General features: G+C 37.2%; 2 protein-coding genes across 8 annotated transcripts in view; both read right to left on the bottom strand.

The window, feature by feature from the left end:
* The window catches only part of LOC116850399 (nephrin-like), a 539,959-nt gene extending 535,536 nt beyond the window's left edge, over positions 1-4,423 (bottom strand). The window contains exons 1-4 of one of the 7 annotated variants that reach the window (XM_032828641.1): positions 3,121-4,423; positions 2,200-2,233; positions 1,178-1,374; positions 804-838 (exon numbers count right to left, since the gene is read on the bottom strand). The gene's annotated coding sequence lies outside the window, so the exon portion shown is untranslated. Of the gene's footprint in view, positions 1-776; positions 839-1,177; positions 2,388-3,120 lie in introns of those variants that run through there. The other 6 variants (XM_032828643.1, XM_032828645.1, XM_032828638.1 and 3 more) reach the window with 6 other exon arrangements.
* A 6,517-nt stretch (positions 4,424-10,940) lies between these two features.
* LOC116850411 (ecdysteroid-regulated 16 kDa protein) lies at positions 10,941-14,803 on the bottom strand. Its single transcript, XM_032828680.1, has 3 exons — positions 14,589-14,803; positions 11,481-11,785; positions 10,941-11,225 (listed from the first exon to the last, which is right to left on the bottom strand). Exons 1-3 carry the CDS (start codon positions 14,665-14,667, stop codon positions 11,142-11,144), a joined length of 468 nt encoding a protein of 155 aa, XP_032684571.1. The 5' UTR covers positions 14,668-14,803; the 3' UTR covers positions 10,941-11,141.
* Between the last annotated feature and the right edge of the window lie 2,134 nt (positions 14,804-16,937).

Below are 16,937 nucleotides of genomic sequence, written 5' to 3'. Positions count from 1 at the left end.
CACACACACACACACACACACACACATATATATATATATATATATATATATAGCTATATTTAAATTACCGTTTATTTGTGATTTATTTAGCCAAACATAACTCGTGTAAATAAAAAACTTATCTGTTATTTTCAATGGTTACGTGTGTATACATGTGTGAAACTGCATTTTATAATTTTTCGAATATATATGATTTGTGATTAATTATACCATTGAGCGCGAGTGCATTGGTAATATTTAAAAATGAATATAATATACCGTAACAGAATATACTTCGGTCAATTTATTTCAGTTTATTTACCTTCCTGCTTCAACGACCGAATGCAAAATATGAAAATCTGACTACTCTAATATAACTAGGTCTTGCACGCGATATATTTGTTTTGTAATGCAAAATATGTTGTAAAACGTGTGATTCTATTGAAAATCTCAAACGTCGAAATGTAACTTTGTAACATATTTTGTAACATAACTTTATAACATATCTTGTAATACAGAAATAAATTTGTCACGCAAATATTAACCATTAACTTTTAATTCTGACTCGCAGAAAAAAGTACTTGCGCAAATTCGACAGGAGTAAAATATAGTCACGCGGAATTTCCGAAATTTGATGTGCGACATTACTTAACAATCGAAAGTTCTAAAGAATGTAATGAGAACAGCGAAAATTCCGACGCGATGCCATTAACGCGGGTTAGCACATATAGACGTATATAAATATAAAAGACGCACCTCGCGTTCAAGGTATAAAAAATAAGTGCAATAACACTCACCGACCGTCGAATTGTCTCGCCTCTTACCTTTGTCTCTTTCTATCTCTACCTCTCGGTTGCTCCTGAAAAGATTGATATAGGTGTGTAATTATTATAAATATATAAAAATATTTTAATCCGATTATTATAAGCAGATTTGAAACAATTAATGCACGCAATTTGCAACATATCAAAACATTAAACGAGAAAATAATGAAATCATTCTTCCATTGGATCAAAAAGACATAATTATCAGGTAAATATATTATTTATCGTATCCTTTGCAATACAATTGTAATTTACGAATTTTATAAAATGATAAATCATTAATCCCGTCGCTTTTTAATTACAACCATTATTAAAATGTAATTAGTTGCGGCAAATAAAATAATTGCGTAGGTAGAATAAATAAATTTACTCACCATTTTCCGCATCGGTGGTTGTCTGATGGCCCTCGACTCCTCCAGAGACAGCTCCGTCGCACTCCCGGTATTATGATTTTAACGCACTCCCGGTGATTACGATCAGCGCGTAATAAGCGGGTGAGCGAGAGTGGGAAACACGCCGACGATTTATTTGCGATCGCGAGCAGACAATAACAGGACACCGTACACGAATGCTGTGATATGCAACTATAAAATCGCCGAAAATCACCGGAGCAAATACCGTAAACGGGACGACAAATTATCGGCACGTTCGCGGGCGAGCAACAATCGACCGACCCGCTCCACTCGACATTATGCGCGCGATTAATAAGCGAAGCTGAAAAATGCCTCGGCCATTTTGCTGTGGACCGCGGCGTTCGCCCCGAAAATAAAAGTCACTCCCGCTCGTGCGTTCGTTATGCGCGTACGTGTCGCATAAAGCGTGCACTAAAGCGCCAATCGAATATCATACACGAAACAGCACGATTTCGCGTACCTTCGCAGCGCGTCCAAACGATCGACGGCCAGATGAATGGACGCTGCCGACGTTTCATTGCGCGACGCGTACACAACGATACTCGATAACGCGGATTATAGTCGCGCGATCACGCTACAATTACCCCATGATAATCGCGAGTTAGTCGCGATCACTCGATGCCTTCCAATCGACACTTCCGAATACTCATCCGTGCGCAAAATCCACCATTAGACGGACGGACAACGCGAAGTACGCGTACTACGTACGATCTACGACCAAAGTGGCGCGAATAAGACAGCAGCGGTACTAAGATAACAGCGAATTCAAAATATGACGTTACGAAGATGGCGCGCGCTTCCTCCCCGCAATCTGCGTATTGCGGCACGTCCGCGCTTGTTTCACGGTGACTATACATAATCCCTCTCTTTTCACGCGCGATGTCGTACGATATATTGAGATTTCATAATTTTAATACTTTACGTGTCTCGTGCGCTGCGTAGCAACACTCACAGCCACTCGTATATTATTGCAATATACTCACGCGATACTCCGACGCGATGCGAGCTGGCCCGGATCTAACAATAAGATGACGAGAACTAAGATTCTGAGAACAAGTGACGACAGTACATATCGCGTACGACACAACCCCTTATGCAGGATTCACACCGCGTTCGATGTCCGACGTACGACGTCCGATATCCAATAAAAGAATAGCTTTCCAATGGAGAATTGAATTCTATATTAAAAAGCTGTTCTCCTATTGGATATCGGACGTCGCACGTCGAACATCGGACGCAGTGTGAATCCTGCATTACGTTACGTTAATCCTAAATAATTCACGGAACAAATCGCGAATTCGACGTCGCAAGCGACACAACCGAGTACTATTACAGGATTCACACCGCGTCGATGTCCGACATACGACGTCGATATTCAATAAAAGAACTTTCTAATGGAGAATTAAATTCTATATTAGAAAGCTGTTCTATTGGATATCGATGTCGTACGTCGGACATCGACGCGATGTGAATCCTGCATATCGCGTTTCCGACGCAATCGGACGACCACTTGACAGCGATTGAACCCTATCCAAGATCCGCGACACCTAACGACGCCGGCCGGTAACACGAATCGCGATCACGCGTTCGAGAGTAGTTACGATTACATCGAGAAAGCGTATAGACGGCCAACCATGCAAAGGACGTCGACTACGCGCGATCTATTGCGCGACTTGCACGAGGCGACATGTAAAAAATGACGCTGCACTACGCACACTGTTTACCCTCGAGTTGTATACAAACGACACGTTTGGGTTGATCTCTCGCGGAGAGCATATGTAACTCTCTCCTTTCACGCACGATGTCGTACGATATGTTGAGATTTCATAATTTTAATACTTTACGTGTCTCGTGCGCTGCGTAGCACACTCACAGCCATTCGTATACTATTGCAATATACTCACACGATACTCCGACGCGATGCGAGCTGGCCCGGGTCTAAGATGACGCTAAGAATAAGTGACGACAGTACACAGTACGCATTGCGACACAATCTCTTGCGTTACGTTAATCCCAAATAACTCACAGGACAAATCGCGAATCCGATGACACGCAAGCGACACAACCCGAGTACTATCGCGTTTCCGACGCAATCGGACGACCACTTGACAGCGAATGAACCCTATCCCAGATCCACGACACCTAACGACGCCGGCCAGTAACACGAATCGTGATCATGCGTTCGAAAATAGTTGCGTTACACCGTGAGAAAGCGTCTTCGTCGATCATCCGCACTCTCGAATAATTATTCGCACTCTCGAATTATTCAGATGTAAAATCAGACAGAGACGGGCCGACTACGCGCGATTTATTGCGCAACTTGCATGAGGCGACACGGCACTCGCTCGCGGCATGTACAAAAAACAACGCTGCACTACGCACACTGTTTATTCTCGACTTGTATACGAACGACACGTTCGGATTGTCTCTCGCGGAGAGCATATGTATCCTCTCCTTTCACGCGTGACGGCGATGCATTCAGACTCGACAGTTTTAAAACTCCCGTCCATCGCGAAATTAATATCAGTTTCTCACATGTTCATACGATACACTCGCTCTACGAAACAGTGCAAAGTAGCGAGAATCTGAGACGACTGTGAGAGCAGCGGGGAACCCCACTACATCGCAGGCGACATAACCTCACTTGCGTCCTTAAATTCCACGTAACTCGCAACACGAATCGTGAATTCGATGCCACAAACGGCACAGCCCGGTACTATCGCGTAACTTTTTGACGTGTTTCGACAACGATTTACCAGCTTTGGGAAGTAGATACTATCCACGATCTATCGCGCGACACTTAATAAGGCCGGCCGGTAACACAGATCGCGATCGCGCGTTCGAAAGTAATTACGATTACATGACGAAAGAATATCTTCGTCGCGATTACACTTCGATCGACATTCCCGAATAATTACTCACACGTAACATTCAGCGTCAAAGACGGGCCGACTACATAAACGACACTTACTACGCGCGATTTACCGCGCGACTGGTACGAGACGGCACACGGCGGTTGCTCGCGGCGCGTGCAAAAAATGTCGCGCGCGCTGTGTTTACCCTCGACGCGTACACAAACATTGAGACGCTCCGCAACGGAATTTCGTTCATTCAGACGCCTAGTTGCTCTTTGACGCTCGGCGCGGTGCGTCACGTCGCGTTGAGACTCGATGATTTTAATAGTTTAGCGTTCCCCGACGCCGTGAAATAAAGTCGCACACACGCGACATATACAAGTGATACCGCACGGTGCGTGTTATATCGTGTTATATTGCATGAAACAGCCCGATGCTATCGTGCATATATCTTTTTAACGTGTTTTGATCGTTCTATCAATCATTGGACAGTCAATCCGTTGCCGATCGTGCTTTCGTGACGTTTGTGCGATGCCAACCGGTAATTAGGTTAAGTTAGTATCGTGCGTGTTAACTGCGATCTAACATGATAATCTATACTTGGACGCGATCACAATCGACTATGACCATATATGATAATTCTTACTTTTTCACTTGGACGCGATCACGATCGACTACGACCATATACGATAATTCTTACTTTTTCACTTGGCCGCGATCAATCGAGACTTCAGTCAACGTTCAATGTATTTATACTCATTTTCGACGTGTATAATTCGCTTTCGAGAAGATCTGCTTTCTTTCATGATGCGACAAAACGGACTTGTATTGGCGCGTTGTATTGGTACACCGCTACGCACAGACATCGACCAATCAGAGATCAGTATTGTTAGCTACTTTTCGTGTGCAAAAATTCTACCGTTTGAGTGCAATTGTTTCTTTTCTTTCTTTCAGATATTAAAAATACATAGGTTAGTCAATTTCTTACGGTTTACATCTTAAAGCAAGGTTGTGGACAAGGGCTAGTTCTTTAGCTTAGGGCCGTGGCACAAAGAAAAACTTAAACTGTAAAGCGTCTTCTACAATGGCAGTAGGAGTAGTAGTAAGAAATAAGCAGTAAGCAAATTGACCAATTCCATTCTTACGTTTCAAAAATAATCGATTGTGATTGGTCTATTTACTTACTGCTTATTTCTTACTACTACTCCTATTGCCATTGTAGAAGACGCTTAAGATATAAGCAGTAAGCAAATTGACCAATCATAGTCGTTGATTCTTGGACCGTAAAAAAAATCAGCAACTAATTGGTCAATTTGCTTACTGCTTACGTCTTACTTTAGGGGCTGAGCACAATAAAAGGAATAAGGAACAGGGAATAGAGAATAAGGAATAAGAAATACTGAAAACAAGAAATAACGCTATTCCTCTGTTTCTCTATTCTGCGTTGATGAATTACTCCTTGTCCACAACCTTGCTTTAATTCTTAAGCCGTAATAAATTGACCAATCACAGTCAATTATTTTAAAAATAATCAATTGTGGTTGGTCAATTTCTTATGGCTTAAGAATTAAAGCAAGGTTATGGATAAGGAGTTAGGTTTCATGTTTTAATATTGAACTGTTCTCTATTCTCGATTCCCTATTCATTATTCCTGTTATTGTGTTCAGTCCCTAAGTTTTTCTGTGTGTCACGGCCCTTACGTCTACGGTTACGGAAATTGTGTGCGGGAGTCTTTACATCGAGCCTATGATTGGTCGACCTCCCCGCGTATACGCAGTACGCAAATTCGTCTACAGATGTCGCGATAATACGTAGATGTAAGATGACGATACAAGGCAAAGTTTACGCGCCGAAACATCACGTACGTTGTTCATTCTCGTTTTGTGCGCGTTATACTGAAACGTGACTTCGCGCGTGCGTTTCGTAAAACATGACTTTTGACGGCATTCGTGACGCACGGTACGTTAACCTTTATAATACTATGGCGTGTGCACGTTGAACTCTGCGTGTTCGGTTGATTCATTGGACTAGAGATTTCAAAGAATCTAACGTGACATCATATCTGTTTATCCGCGCTCCGGGACAAATTATCGCGTTCCCTTCGCCGGCTTGTTCACTCGTTGAAGCTGTTCAAAGGGTGAAATATCGAGAGTATCGTAATACCGTAATATCGGGAGTACCGTAACACCGTGGCATCGGGAGTGCGTAACGTCGTAAGACCGAGAGTGTGTTAACATCGTCATTCTGCGCAAGTTGGAGCATAATGGCGAGACGGAGAAAGAGCGATGCAATCGCGAAAGCTGTCTCCGGAGAAACTAAGAAAGATGCCACGCAGACACAACGACCGGTGAGTCAGTTTATTTGTTGTACCTGCATAATTATCTCATTGATTGTCGTAACTAATTGTGCTCTATTGTCTCCGTAATTAAGGAGAAACCGCTCCGATCCTTTGTTCGTTTATGATTTAGAATTTATTAAAAGTCGTGTTTGAAACGGAATTTTGTATGTCTTCGTTATTCATAATTTAAAATTTCGAATGGTGTATCGAAAATAACTGATTATATGGAGGGTTAAAAGTAAAGCGTCTGCAAATAGATATTTTATCATGTATGTACTCGCTCAAAAAAATTCGGTCTAAATTCTCGCTCTATATCTATATAAATCCAAAAATAATTTCTCAAATACGATACGTGTTTATTGTCGAAAAACATACATGATGGTCGGAAATAGTTGCTCTTCTATATACAATACCATCAACCGAACGGTGTATTTATTTATATAACATTAACTTAATTATTTGTTAGTACAATATTGATTAACGTAATGTTGTTTAATTACTACTAATTAATTAAATATTTTTACTCGTTATTTCCATAACTTTCTCATCTCTCTCCTTTATACGGATGACATTTATATGATGTTTTTTTTGTATCTGTCTTCATTTCACTGTACCGATTATGTCATTTGATACGAGTGTGACGTATCGAGGTGTACGCGGTTACTATTAAAACTATCCTCTGTTACCAAATATTGTTGTCCGAATAATCGTTTTTACTATCGTGTATTGTATCTCAACAGAAATTTTTTTTTTAATTGACATACGTTTTTACATCCACGTGATATTCGATTAAAAGTATCGTAATCTGAAAACAAAAATGCACGCAGTGATTTCATCGTCATTCAGAGGATCGAGTGAGTACTTTTGGATTGCTGACAAAGCCAGAAATGTTTCGGTCAATATTTAAGAAAAAAATACGTATCTCGTATTTCTATATGATTCAGAAGAATGCAGACTGCTGCTCTTTCCTATAAATTTGAAACAGTTTATTCACTTTGACTTATTCCTCCTTTTTAAATTTTATTTCACACAAGTTATGCAGAGAGTAATTTAGTAGCAAAGTCGCATCACGTTCTGTAATTATTCTGAAAAGCCTATTATAAACGACTTATAATTTATGACAAAATTTGAGACACAATTCAATCTGTAATTTTATACGTCATGTGACACAGAAAACGTTTAAAATTTCATAAACGTAATTCCGATAATTTTCAATTATATCCTTGCAAATAGAATTCCATCTTGAATCTATCGCGAACTGTAAGTCACGAAAAGCGTTAATTTAACCGTAATTTAAACTCTATTGTCTATTGTCTCCAATTATATTCTTGATAACATAATTTAATTAATTACAATTTACGTAATTCAATAAATCTATTTATGCACGGTTGACCGGTTTACCGGTTTACGGTAATATTGCAAAATGTAAAGTCAAGGTCAGGGACTTCCAATAACGTTTAATGTAGTATCCAATAACCATATTAAGTCGGAAATATCGATAATAACATTTGGAAATATATAAGCGAACTTGCTCTTCAAAGACTTTCTGGCATTTCTATTGTAATTCCGCGATTTCGGCACTTCGTTAACGCCACTTTCGCACCGCGTGGTCGCACGACCGCTCGTGCAAACTCAACCGAATCGATGCACGCGTGCAAACATCTTGCAAACGCTTCAACGCATCGCACGCTGAATTTTACAGGGCGCGTTCGTGCGGTGAAATATGTTGATCTTCTTCGAAAGATAGAGGAGATTAATGAGCCGCTGCAAGCACGAAAATCTAAAATCAGATCTACGCGAGCCGATAAAGCGTGGTACATTATCATAGTAGAGGCCGCGTGTTTACAAAAAGATTGTACTGTCTACTTCGATCTAAGCGCTCAAATACACGGGAGAGGAAATTCTTGTTAAAGGATGCTGATTACTCCATCCTGTGTTTTTCATTTAATAATAATTTTAACAATGTACAATATATCTTTGTTTATGAAATTCACAAAAAATAAGGGAGACTTCCTAAAATATTTTGTCCTAATATATTTAATGAAAATAAGTAATGCATTAACATTATTACTGTTATTATTCTTTATTAATACGTCAGCATTGTTTAAAGCGCTGTATAGTTCACGCTAACAATGTACCATTCGCAGAACGCAATAAACGGATTAATCTCGCGGATCTTGCGAAGCCCAATATCGTAATTAAAGAGTTACAGCGATATCTCTCTGTACTTGTGATTATTAGCTGCATTCCTGCCAATTGAAATGCAACGATAGTATCGACGCGGTGCTGCTGTAGGGCTTACCGAACATTTAAACGTACGTTGTAAATTCGCCGGGGCGATTATGCACTCGTGAAAAGCGCCGTGATACGCGCGCGATAAACTATAAGAAAAACGTCGCGTCGCGATAAGTGAATTTATTACATTCGTGCGCGTAATTGCATTTTAATATTTTTGTCTTCTTATTATATTGTCACTGCGAAAACACACATGGAATGCGTCGCCCTTCGTTGATCTGATTGAATATTTAATAGCTCGAATTTTTTTTCTTGAAAAATACTCTTAATTTATAAAAATTATGAATTTTATTAATTTATAAAATTTGTGAAAATAGCATTGACTCACACGAACGGAATGTATAATTCGTGAACCACTTTTATTAGTTTTCGTTCTCTCGATTAATTTCTTCTTTTTTATAAATGTCGATTATATATTGAACTTTTTATTGTACTCAACTTATATTTTCGGAAACAACAACGTGTCTGTATATTTTCTAATTTTTTTCTTTCTTTTTTTTTTTTTAATTGTGTTCAAACCATATATTTTTAAGCGGCCTATCGCAATCCTTATAGAAATATCATACTAAGAATCATTGATAATTACTTATTTTCAGTATTAAAAATACTGGATAATAAGTAATTATCAATGATTCTTAGTATGATATTTCTATAAAGGAAGTAGACAGTTCTTCAGATTATTTTTGGAAATAATAAATTTTTCCTCTGTTTTGTTTCGTGGAAACCTGAATTCTGCGAAAGAAATGCATACAGTGTTCTTCTTGTTCCTTTTATCGAGATCTTTAAAAAGAACCACATGCTTACGTATATGTTGCATTCGCGAGTTGTTGCCATATTTTCGAAAACTTTGACATCCATCAGATTCTTCGAAACATGTTTTAAACGTTCGTTCTTATAAACTCGTCCGTTCTGCACGAGAAACGCGCAGAATTTTCTTCCTCGTTTCGTCGAGATATTTGCAATGACTATACATACACACACACACACACACACACATACACACGCGCGCGCGCACACATACATATTCCAGAATCACGCTCTTTGTCGAGTTATACGCTTCATTTGCAAGTTAGTTTTTTCCATTTTTCGACATTTTTTAATATTCATATATGTAAATTCCACGCCACTCCTACCTATGGAGTGTGATTATACGTCGGCGAGAAGTTTCGATCAACCGTCGGTGAAGGCACCAGGTGTCGGAATTGCTGTGGGCACCACCGTTTTACCGACAGATGAACGCAACGAAGTCTCGCTCTCTATGAAACTACAATCATTTATTAATATCAAATACGATGCAAATATAGCCTAGAAAAATTGCAAATAGGAATACACAAAGACGTGTTCCATACAGAAATGAGCTTTTTCGAAATATTTCCTGGCTAAAGTCTCGCGACTATATTAAGCGCGACAATTTTAATCTTTCTGTAAATAATAACGTACTTGCAGGATGCAATTAAACTCGGCGAAATTTTTTTACATTCTGGAAAGTAACACACACATACACACACACATACACACACACACACACACTCATACGCACACACAAATTTTAAAACTTTAAACCTCTGCTCTCTAAATTTCTTGAAATGAAATTTCACTCAAAACAAGCGAAAAGCGACAGTAATTTTACTCGAGACGATAGTGAAAATATTGCCACTCGAAATCACAAGAATAAATTTTTTATTTAAGATTAAAATGGATTTTGACTTCATGTTGATTGAACATTGATAAATTATTGCTCACGATCATCCACCAATCTTCTTTAATTAATAACTCAAAAATCTTTCTGGTTATTTGCAAAATGATGTACGACCTTCTTGTTCAATTTGACCTAATTTACAAGCATACGACGGTAGACGTTGCTATTATCTATGGTATTACGTGCGTGATCATTTGCCAATCTCTTTTAACTAACTTTTTCAATTGACTAACAACTCAAAGTTTCTGCTTGTTTTCAAAATGATTGAGAAATTTTGTGTTTAGTCTGACCTAACTTACGTGTACATGCGATATGGGACACTTATTTTATCAAATATCCTGTATAATCTATAATTATTACATATTTAATCTATAATTATTACATAGTATATAGTTAGTCTATAATTATTACATATTTCCTGCAATTATCTTGAGTTACTTGAGTTAGATTCGTGTGAAATATTCACCTCTTAAAGAATCTCCTTGAAAATTGAGACAAAGATAAATGGAAGGTTAAAAAAGAAAAAGCTGTCCCAACGAAAATTAGAAAATATTTTATTAAATATATTTTATGTTTACGACATAATACACTCGACATTGAGAGTAGCACTTTCGCTTTGTACGATGCTGCATAATCAATCAGTTGCATTACATAAGCTCAAGGCCAGCTTGTCTCGATTACTCACATTGTGACCTTTAATTATAACATATCAAAATCCGCAACAGAAGAATCCGCAATTCATTTTGTAATTTTTGATGGTATTTCAAAACATATAACTTTGTTATCTCCTTCCCGCAATGCGTAACGTACGGTCAGTGCAACCTGTAAACAACGTTATAATAAATATTTATAATCGGGAAAAAATCAATAGAATTACAAAAGAATAAGCCGTGCTCGTTATTAAACGAGAGAGTCATTCAGTCGAACACCGTCGAAGGTGTCTATAAAATTATGCGTGTCGCGTTGATACACGTTAAGTGATTGATATTTATTATCATGAATCATCGAAATCATGAGCGTGATTGCACGGAAAATTCCTCGTTAAAAAAGAGAAAAAGAAGTTACGAAGTTACTGACCCTGGGATATATCGACAGCACGTCAAAACTATTTCTGTAGACATATTCGACTCCTGGCTGCATCGGGCATCCGGCTTTGCTACCGTCGACATTATAAATGTTGTCGCAGGCGTTTGTTCCGTCGACTCCCACAAACGGTAAGGGCACGTTGAAGAGTAACGCGCTTACATCGTTGATCAAACTGTTAATCACTCGTTCGGGCGTAAATCTGGCTTGTATGGTAACCTTGGTGCCTTGCTTCAACAGACATGTAGGTACGTCACAATCCGTTACCATAATCCGAATGCCGTCTTTTAATGGAAGCTCTGAAATTATAAATTATCGCTATATCAATAAAAAGTGTCAGTTCGAGCGACGAACGTTAACAGTTGCAATGTGATTTACAATTTGCGCTCCATAAAGAAATGTTTACATACCACGAAAGAGAGTTAAAGAGTATCTTTTATATATATATATATATATATATATATATATATATATATATATATATATATAATAAAGAGTAATAAAATAATGTTCGCGAATTTTTTGCCAGTAACGACGTGTATATTTAATCGTACTTCGTTAAACGAACGATACCTGATTCAAATATATTATTGTTGACCGTAAAAACACCAATGTCGCCAGTTGCGGTTGAAAACAACAATATATATTCGCGACGTGCGTGTAATACCCGCTGTGTTCTTGTATAATACGCAGAAGTCGCATGCTTTAAATTATTTTATTATTTGCGTTTATTGTTGTTTATTGTTGTTTATCATGTTATACACTCTCTTTCTATCTCGCAAAAATATATATCGTGCGAATATATAATTATTTTAGCAAAGAACCAAAGGTTGTTAAGTTTAATTTTATCACTTCGAAGTAGTTTACCTTGAAACACTTGGTCTCCTTCACCGAACCTCAAAGTCATTTGCAGCATCGCTAAGGATGCGAAATAAGAGAAAGCAATACATCGAACATATCCAATTCACATCGGTGCATACTTCTCTCTTTTGCTACTCTCGCGGAAGTCGAGTACAAAGTGCTAGTTGATGCTTAGTTAATAATTAAGTAATTTAACGCAAGTAGCAACGACAGTAACATCTGCCTTTTAAAGACCGTTCTCAAGTATTACGAGCGACAGCAAATTTCAATTGAGCAAAGTTTCGCGAAAAATGAAATCACACAAATTTGTTCGGATATGTTACATTGTCGATGTTAATAATATATGGTTCGTACGAAATTATTGTTCAAAACGAATGTCACATGAACACAGAGATTTGTCTTTGCTGATCCATTTGAAAAGGTAATTATACGTTGGCCTGTTGTGATTACATTCGCGGCTGAAGGTCAACATACGAGTAGTTATAGACGAGGATATTCGGTCAGCGAGAAGCAATTTTGAACGATAACTCGAATACTAATCTGTCGCGTGCGAGGGGCGATTAATTTGAAATTTAAAATTCGCGAGAGAGAATTAAGCGAACATGTAAAGGAAACACTTTTCAAATTTTGTAAATCCTTTCGTAAATACGTAAAACACTCGCGTCACGCGTAACGCTTTTTCTGAATGTAGTTTTTGTAGTATAAAATTTTTGCAAGTACATTTTATTTAAATGTGGTGTCGCTGTAATATACAATAACCAATTATCACGATTTCCAATACATCAAGCATGAGGAAATTCTATTCGAGAATCTGATATGAACTATGTTAGAAGCATTATGTTTGAATTGGAGATAGAACACATTTTTTCTAGGATAAATTATTCGATCAAAAACAAACTTCTTTAGATCGCACAGATGTTGAAGAAACAAATACGTCAAAATATCAAAGTGATACAAAGCGCAAAACAAAAAGATACATGTAACATCTCATACGACAGTGCGATGTTTTTTACACTGATATTCCTGTGTAAGAGAAACAGAGAAATAGAGAGAGAGAGAGAGAAAATTGCAAGTTAAGATGCTACCATCGTCTTAAATCATACGCTTGAGGTACGCCAAAGAGAAGTACCGTTTAAAAATGTACAGTACGAAACAAAACACTTATACGCGGTGTAGTCGGCTTCAAGTTTCTAATGCAGCATTGAAATCCTAAACATGTTGGTCGTAAATTAACACTCACGTTAGTATTCCGCTCGTCACTTTCACCGCACGTCAATTATGTTTCCCCATAAGTAATTACACGTGAGTATTAATAACAATGCAGCAGCTCGTTGTCTCGCTCGTATCGCACCTTCCAATAATTAGCAGTCATTAAGCTCATCGCGCAATGATAAAGTTACAAGGACACTAATTACACCCGTTATACCGTACATGAACGGAACAGTCTTCGACATCGCGCTCAATGCTCATTTTGCACGACTCGCGTGACAATTCTCAATGTCATTTTCTAGGGAAAAATTCCACTTGAGCAATTTGTCGTGCAGTCGCGCAAACGTGCCCGCGACGATATTACGCGCCTCCGCAGAATTGCGCAAGAAAAATTAATACTCATAAGCGTTTATATAAGCGCAATATATAATACAATTTCGAAAATCGTATCGTACCGATCGCTTGCTTGCAATGAAATTTCAACGCAACGCCGCGAGAAAGTTCCACGAGAGTATTCCATGATATGTCAACAGGTTTTCACCGAGTAGCACGGTAATCTTAGAGCGCACGTAACTTAAGACTCGACTCAAGAGGGACATAGTCCCCTCGATAGGATGAAAAAGAAGGCAATAGCTTTACAAGAAAAAAGAAAGTTACAATCAAATCTACAAATTTCGATATTTGATATTTTCACAAGATTTCTTATTTGAAGGACGAAAGTCCTCTCCGCATTACGCATTTGATATAACAATCTCTATCATCAATCACTTAATTGTTTTCAAACGAATTTCTCCGTCCTTCGTCGTATTGCACGCACTTAACTACATTTCGACGACCTATCACACGAGAAAAAAGATCGAGAGGAAATAAAAATTTAGTTTAGTTTGCGATTTTTTAAAAGGATCACAAACGAAACTGAATCACGAGATCCTGTTTTTGAAGCGTAATTTGTGGAAAAAAAACTATTCGAATTAGATAACGATTAGATATCACGTTTCTTGCGTAATGCCCGCGATTTCCTGTTGTACGTACCATTTTCACAATTGTTGACTGTGGTCGCACCAGCAAGTACGGTAAGTGCCGCGAAAACGAAAAACGTTTCCCTCAGCATCCCGGTGAAAGTATTTCGCACCACGTTTGCTTGACTGGAAAACCTCGTCTGCGTTGTACCGGGTGCGACTAGGTCCGACTCTGGCTCTCGACTGACGACTGCGACTTGTACGCGCCTCACTGTGTATCAGTACGTCAAACTTCTGGTTTAAATAGACTTGATCACTTTAAGGAAGGGGAACATTAAACGAAGTATTCATGTTCGCATGGCATAATTTACGCATTAATTAAAACAAACGTACATTTATCGGAATAATTCTAGCATAAATAAAATCTTAGTGTGTGTTAGAAAATACAAAGAGAGAGAGAGAGAAAGTGAGAAATAGTGTGCGACATTTTATGTTATTATCCAGTGTTAATATAGATACAAAAGATATTAAATTTGCTCAAAGTTCCAAGGAAATCCTAATATATGAATAAGACTATTTATATATTAGCAAAGAATAAAAATGACTGCTGAATTATGTGTAAAATAACAAAAATATGTCACAAAAATCTATTAAAATTCAAAATTACAACTTGACAATTGCTTGATTTTATTTCTTAATCTCATGTAACTAAAATATACAATTACATAATCTTTATATCTTTGTATGATCACTTTATATCTTTATCGATCTATCATATCGTTGAAATCTGTTTAGTACCTTACGCGCTAAAAATTATTATTATCACCAATGTATAACTTTAATGTCTCTCAAAATATTTTTTTTTTCCGGAATTATTAAGTTATAATTTTTAATTTATTTCAATAATATTGTAAATACAAATAATTTAATATATATAATAAGACGAGTTTATTAATAAATTATATTAATATTAATAAATTTGTTAAAATCATTTTTATTAATAAATTATATATAATATAATTTACTAATAAATTATTAATATTATATAAATTATATTGGAATTAAATTAATCGGGTTTTTTAACTATGTAATTTTGAATTTTAATAGCTTTTTGTGATATATTTTTGTTAAAGATAATTCAACAGACATTTTTATTCATTGCTAATATATAAATACGTATTTCTTATACGTATTTCTACCTTTTGGTTGTTCTGTTTACTTATTTGAAACTATTCCTCTAATCTTTTGTTCACCTCTTCTACTTTTACCAATCTTATCAAACTCTACGTATTATGACTTTACATAACTGTATAATTTACATTATTATGAGACTATGATTCTTTTTATCTCAACACAAGTATAGCGAAAATACTTTTTTACTCGTCTACATCATTCTCCTGAGATATTCAAATCATAAATCTGAAGCCTCAATAAAAAAGAAGATTATTCATAATTAAAGTGTTATATGCAAATTCAAAATCTATCCTCTCGTTCTTTCCTTTATTATTGATTTTATAAAATTTTAAGAATAAATACGCGCGAAATGCGCAACATTAAATAAATTGAATTTGAACATGTATCAAACAACACGCAACGCAATTATTGTAAATTTCCCAATGTTCTATCAAATATCTTTGGGAAAATTTTAACGTTATCAAAATTAAGTGACTGTTAAAGTAACGTTGTAACGACGTTCTAGACGAGAGACTTTCCACATTAAAATTTTACTCCTTAAAACGTACGCGTTAGTTAGTGCGCAGGTCGTTAGTATTAACCTTTGAAAATTACGGCCAGTATTATATGGTTAGTTAACGACCTTTGTGAGAAATAAACACCCAGCCGAGTATGATAAACAACTCAATAATTTTTAAAGACGCGCGAGAATTCAGCGTTTAAATCGAGACTCGGAATTTCGACTCTTCATAATATTTGATTCCTCCTTTTTTTACTTTCGTCTCGTTCATCTCGACCCAACGAAACGGAAATGAAACGGACCACCATGGTCACAAGAACAAAGCACCGGAAATTAAGAATCTCTGTCCACTATCTCGTCCTTTTCCTTCTCCGTTTCTGTTGTTCTCACTCTTCTCTCTCTCTCTCTCTCTCTGTTCATCTCTACCATATCTCCTTCTCCCTATCTAGTTTTGATTCTTTTGTGAGTTGAAACTTCTTATTTTTATCAGCGAATAAAATCGCGATTAATGCTCGTAAAGCGTGCGTTCTCGAAATTATTGCAGCCACGTCAACATCATGTCGACTGATGTATCTCGTCGAAACTCGACGTGCATACGAAGCAAGAGAACTCGACGTAAATCATATTCTGAGGAGCTCGTTATAGATATCTTACGTTTAATAATCGAATAATAAAAATTTCTCTCTCTCTCTCTCTCTCTCTCTCTCTCTCTCTCTCTCTCTCTCTCTC

This window comes from Odontomachus brunneus, unplaced genomic scaffold (genome assembly GCF_010583005.1).
Source record: "Odontomachus brunneus isolate Ranch 3 - 2012 unplaced genomic scaffold, Obru_v1 Obru_scaffold_144, whole genome shotgun sequence".
Classification (NCBI taxonomy): Eukaryota; Metazoa; Arthropoda; class Insecta; order Hymenoptera; family Formicidae; genus Odontomachus; species Odontomachus brunneus.
This window is presented reverse-complemented; position numbering and strand designations above follow the sequence as displayed.

Bases quoted from the DNA above. Each gene is read 5' to 3' on its own strand.
- LOC116850411 (XM_032828680.1), bottom strand. From the start codon at position 14,667: ATGCTGAGGGAAACGTTTTTCGTTTTCGCGGCACTTACCGTACTTGCT. The intron at 11,786-14,588 runs GTACGTACAACA...TTATAATTTCAG, and splicing joins AGTCAACAATTGTGAAAATG to AGCTTCCATTAAAAGACGGC. The intron at 11,226-11,480 runs GTCAGTAACTTC...CGTTGTTTACAG, and splicing joins TGCTGTCGATATATCCCAGG to GTTGCACTGACCGTACGTTA.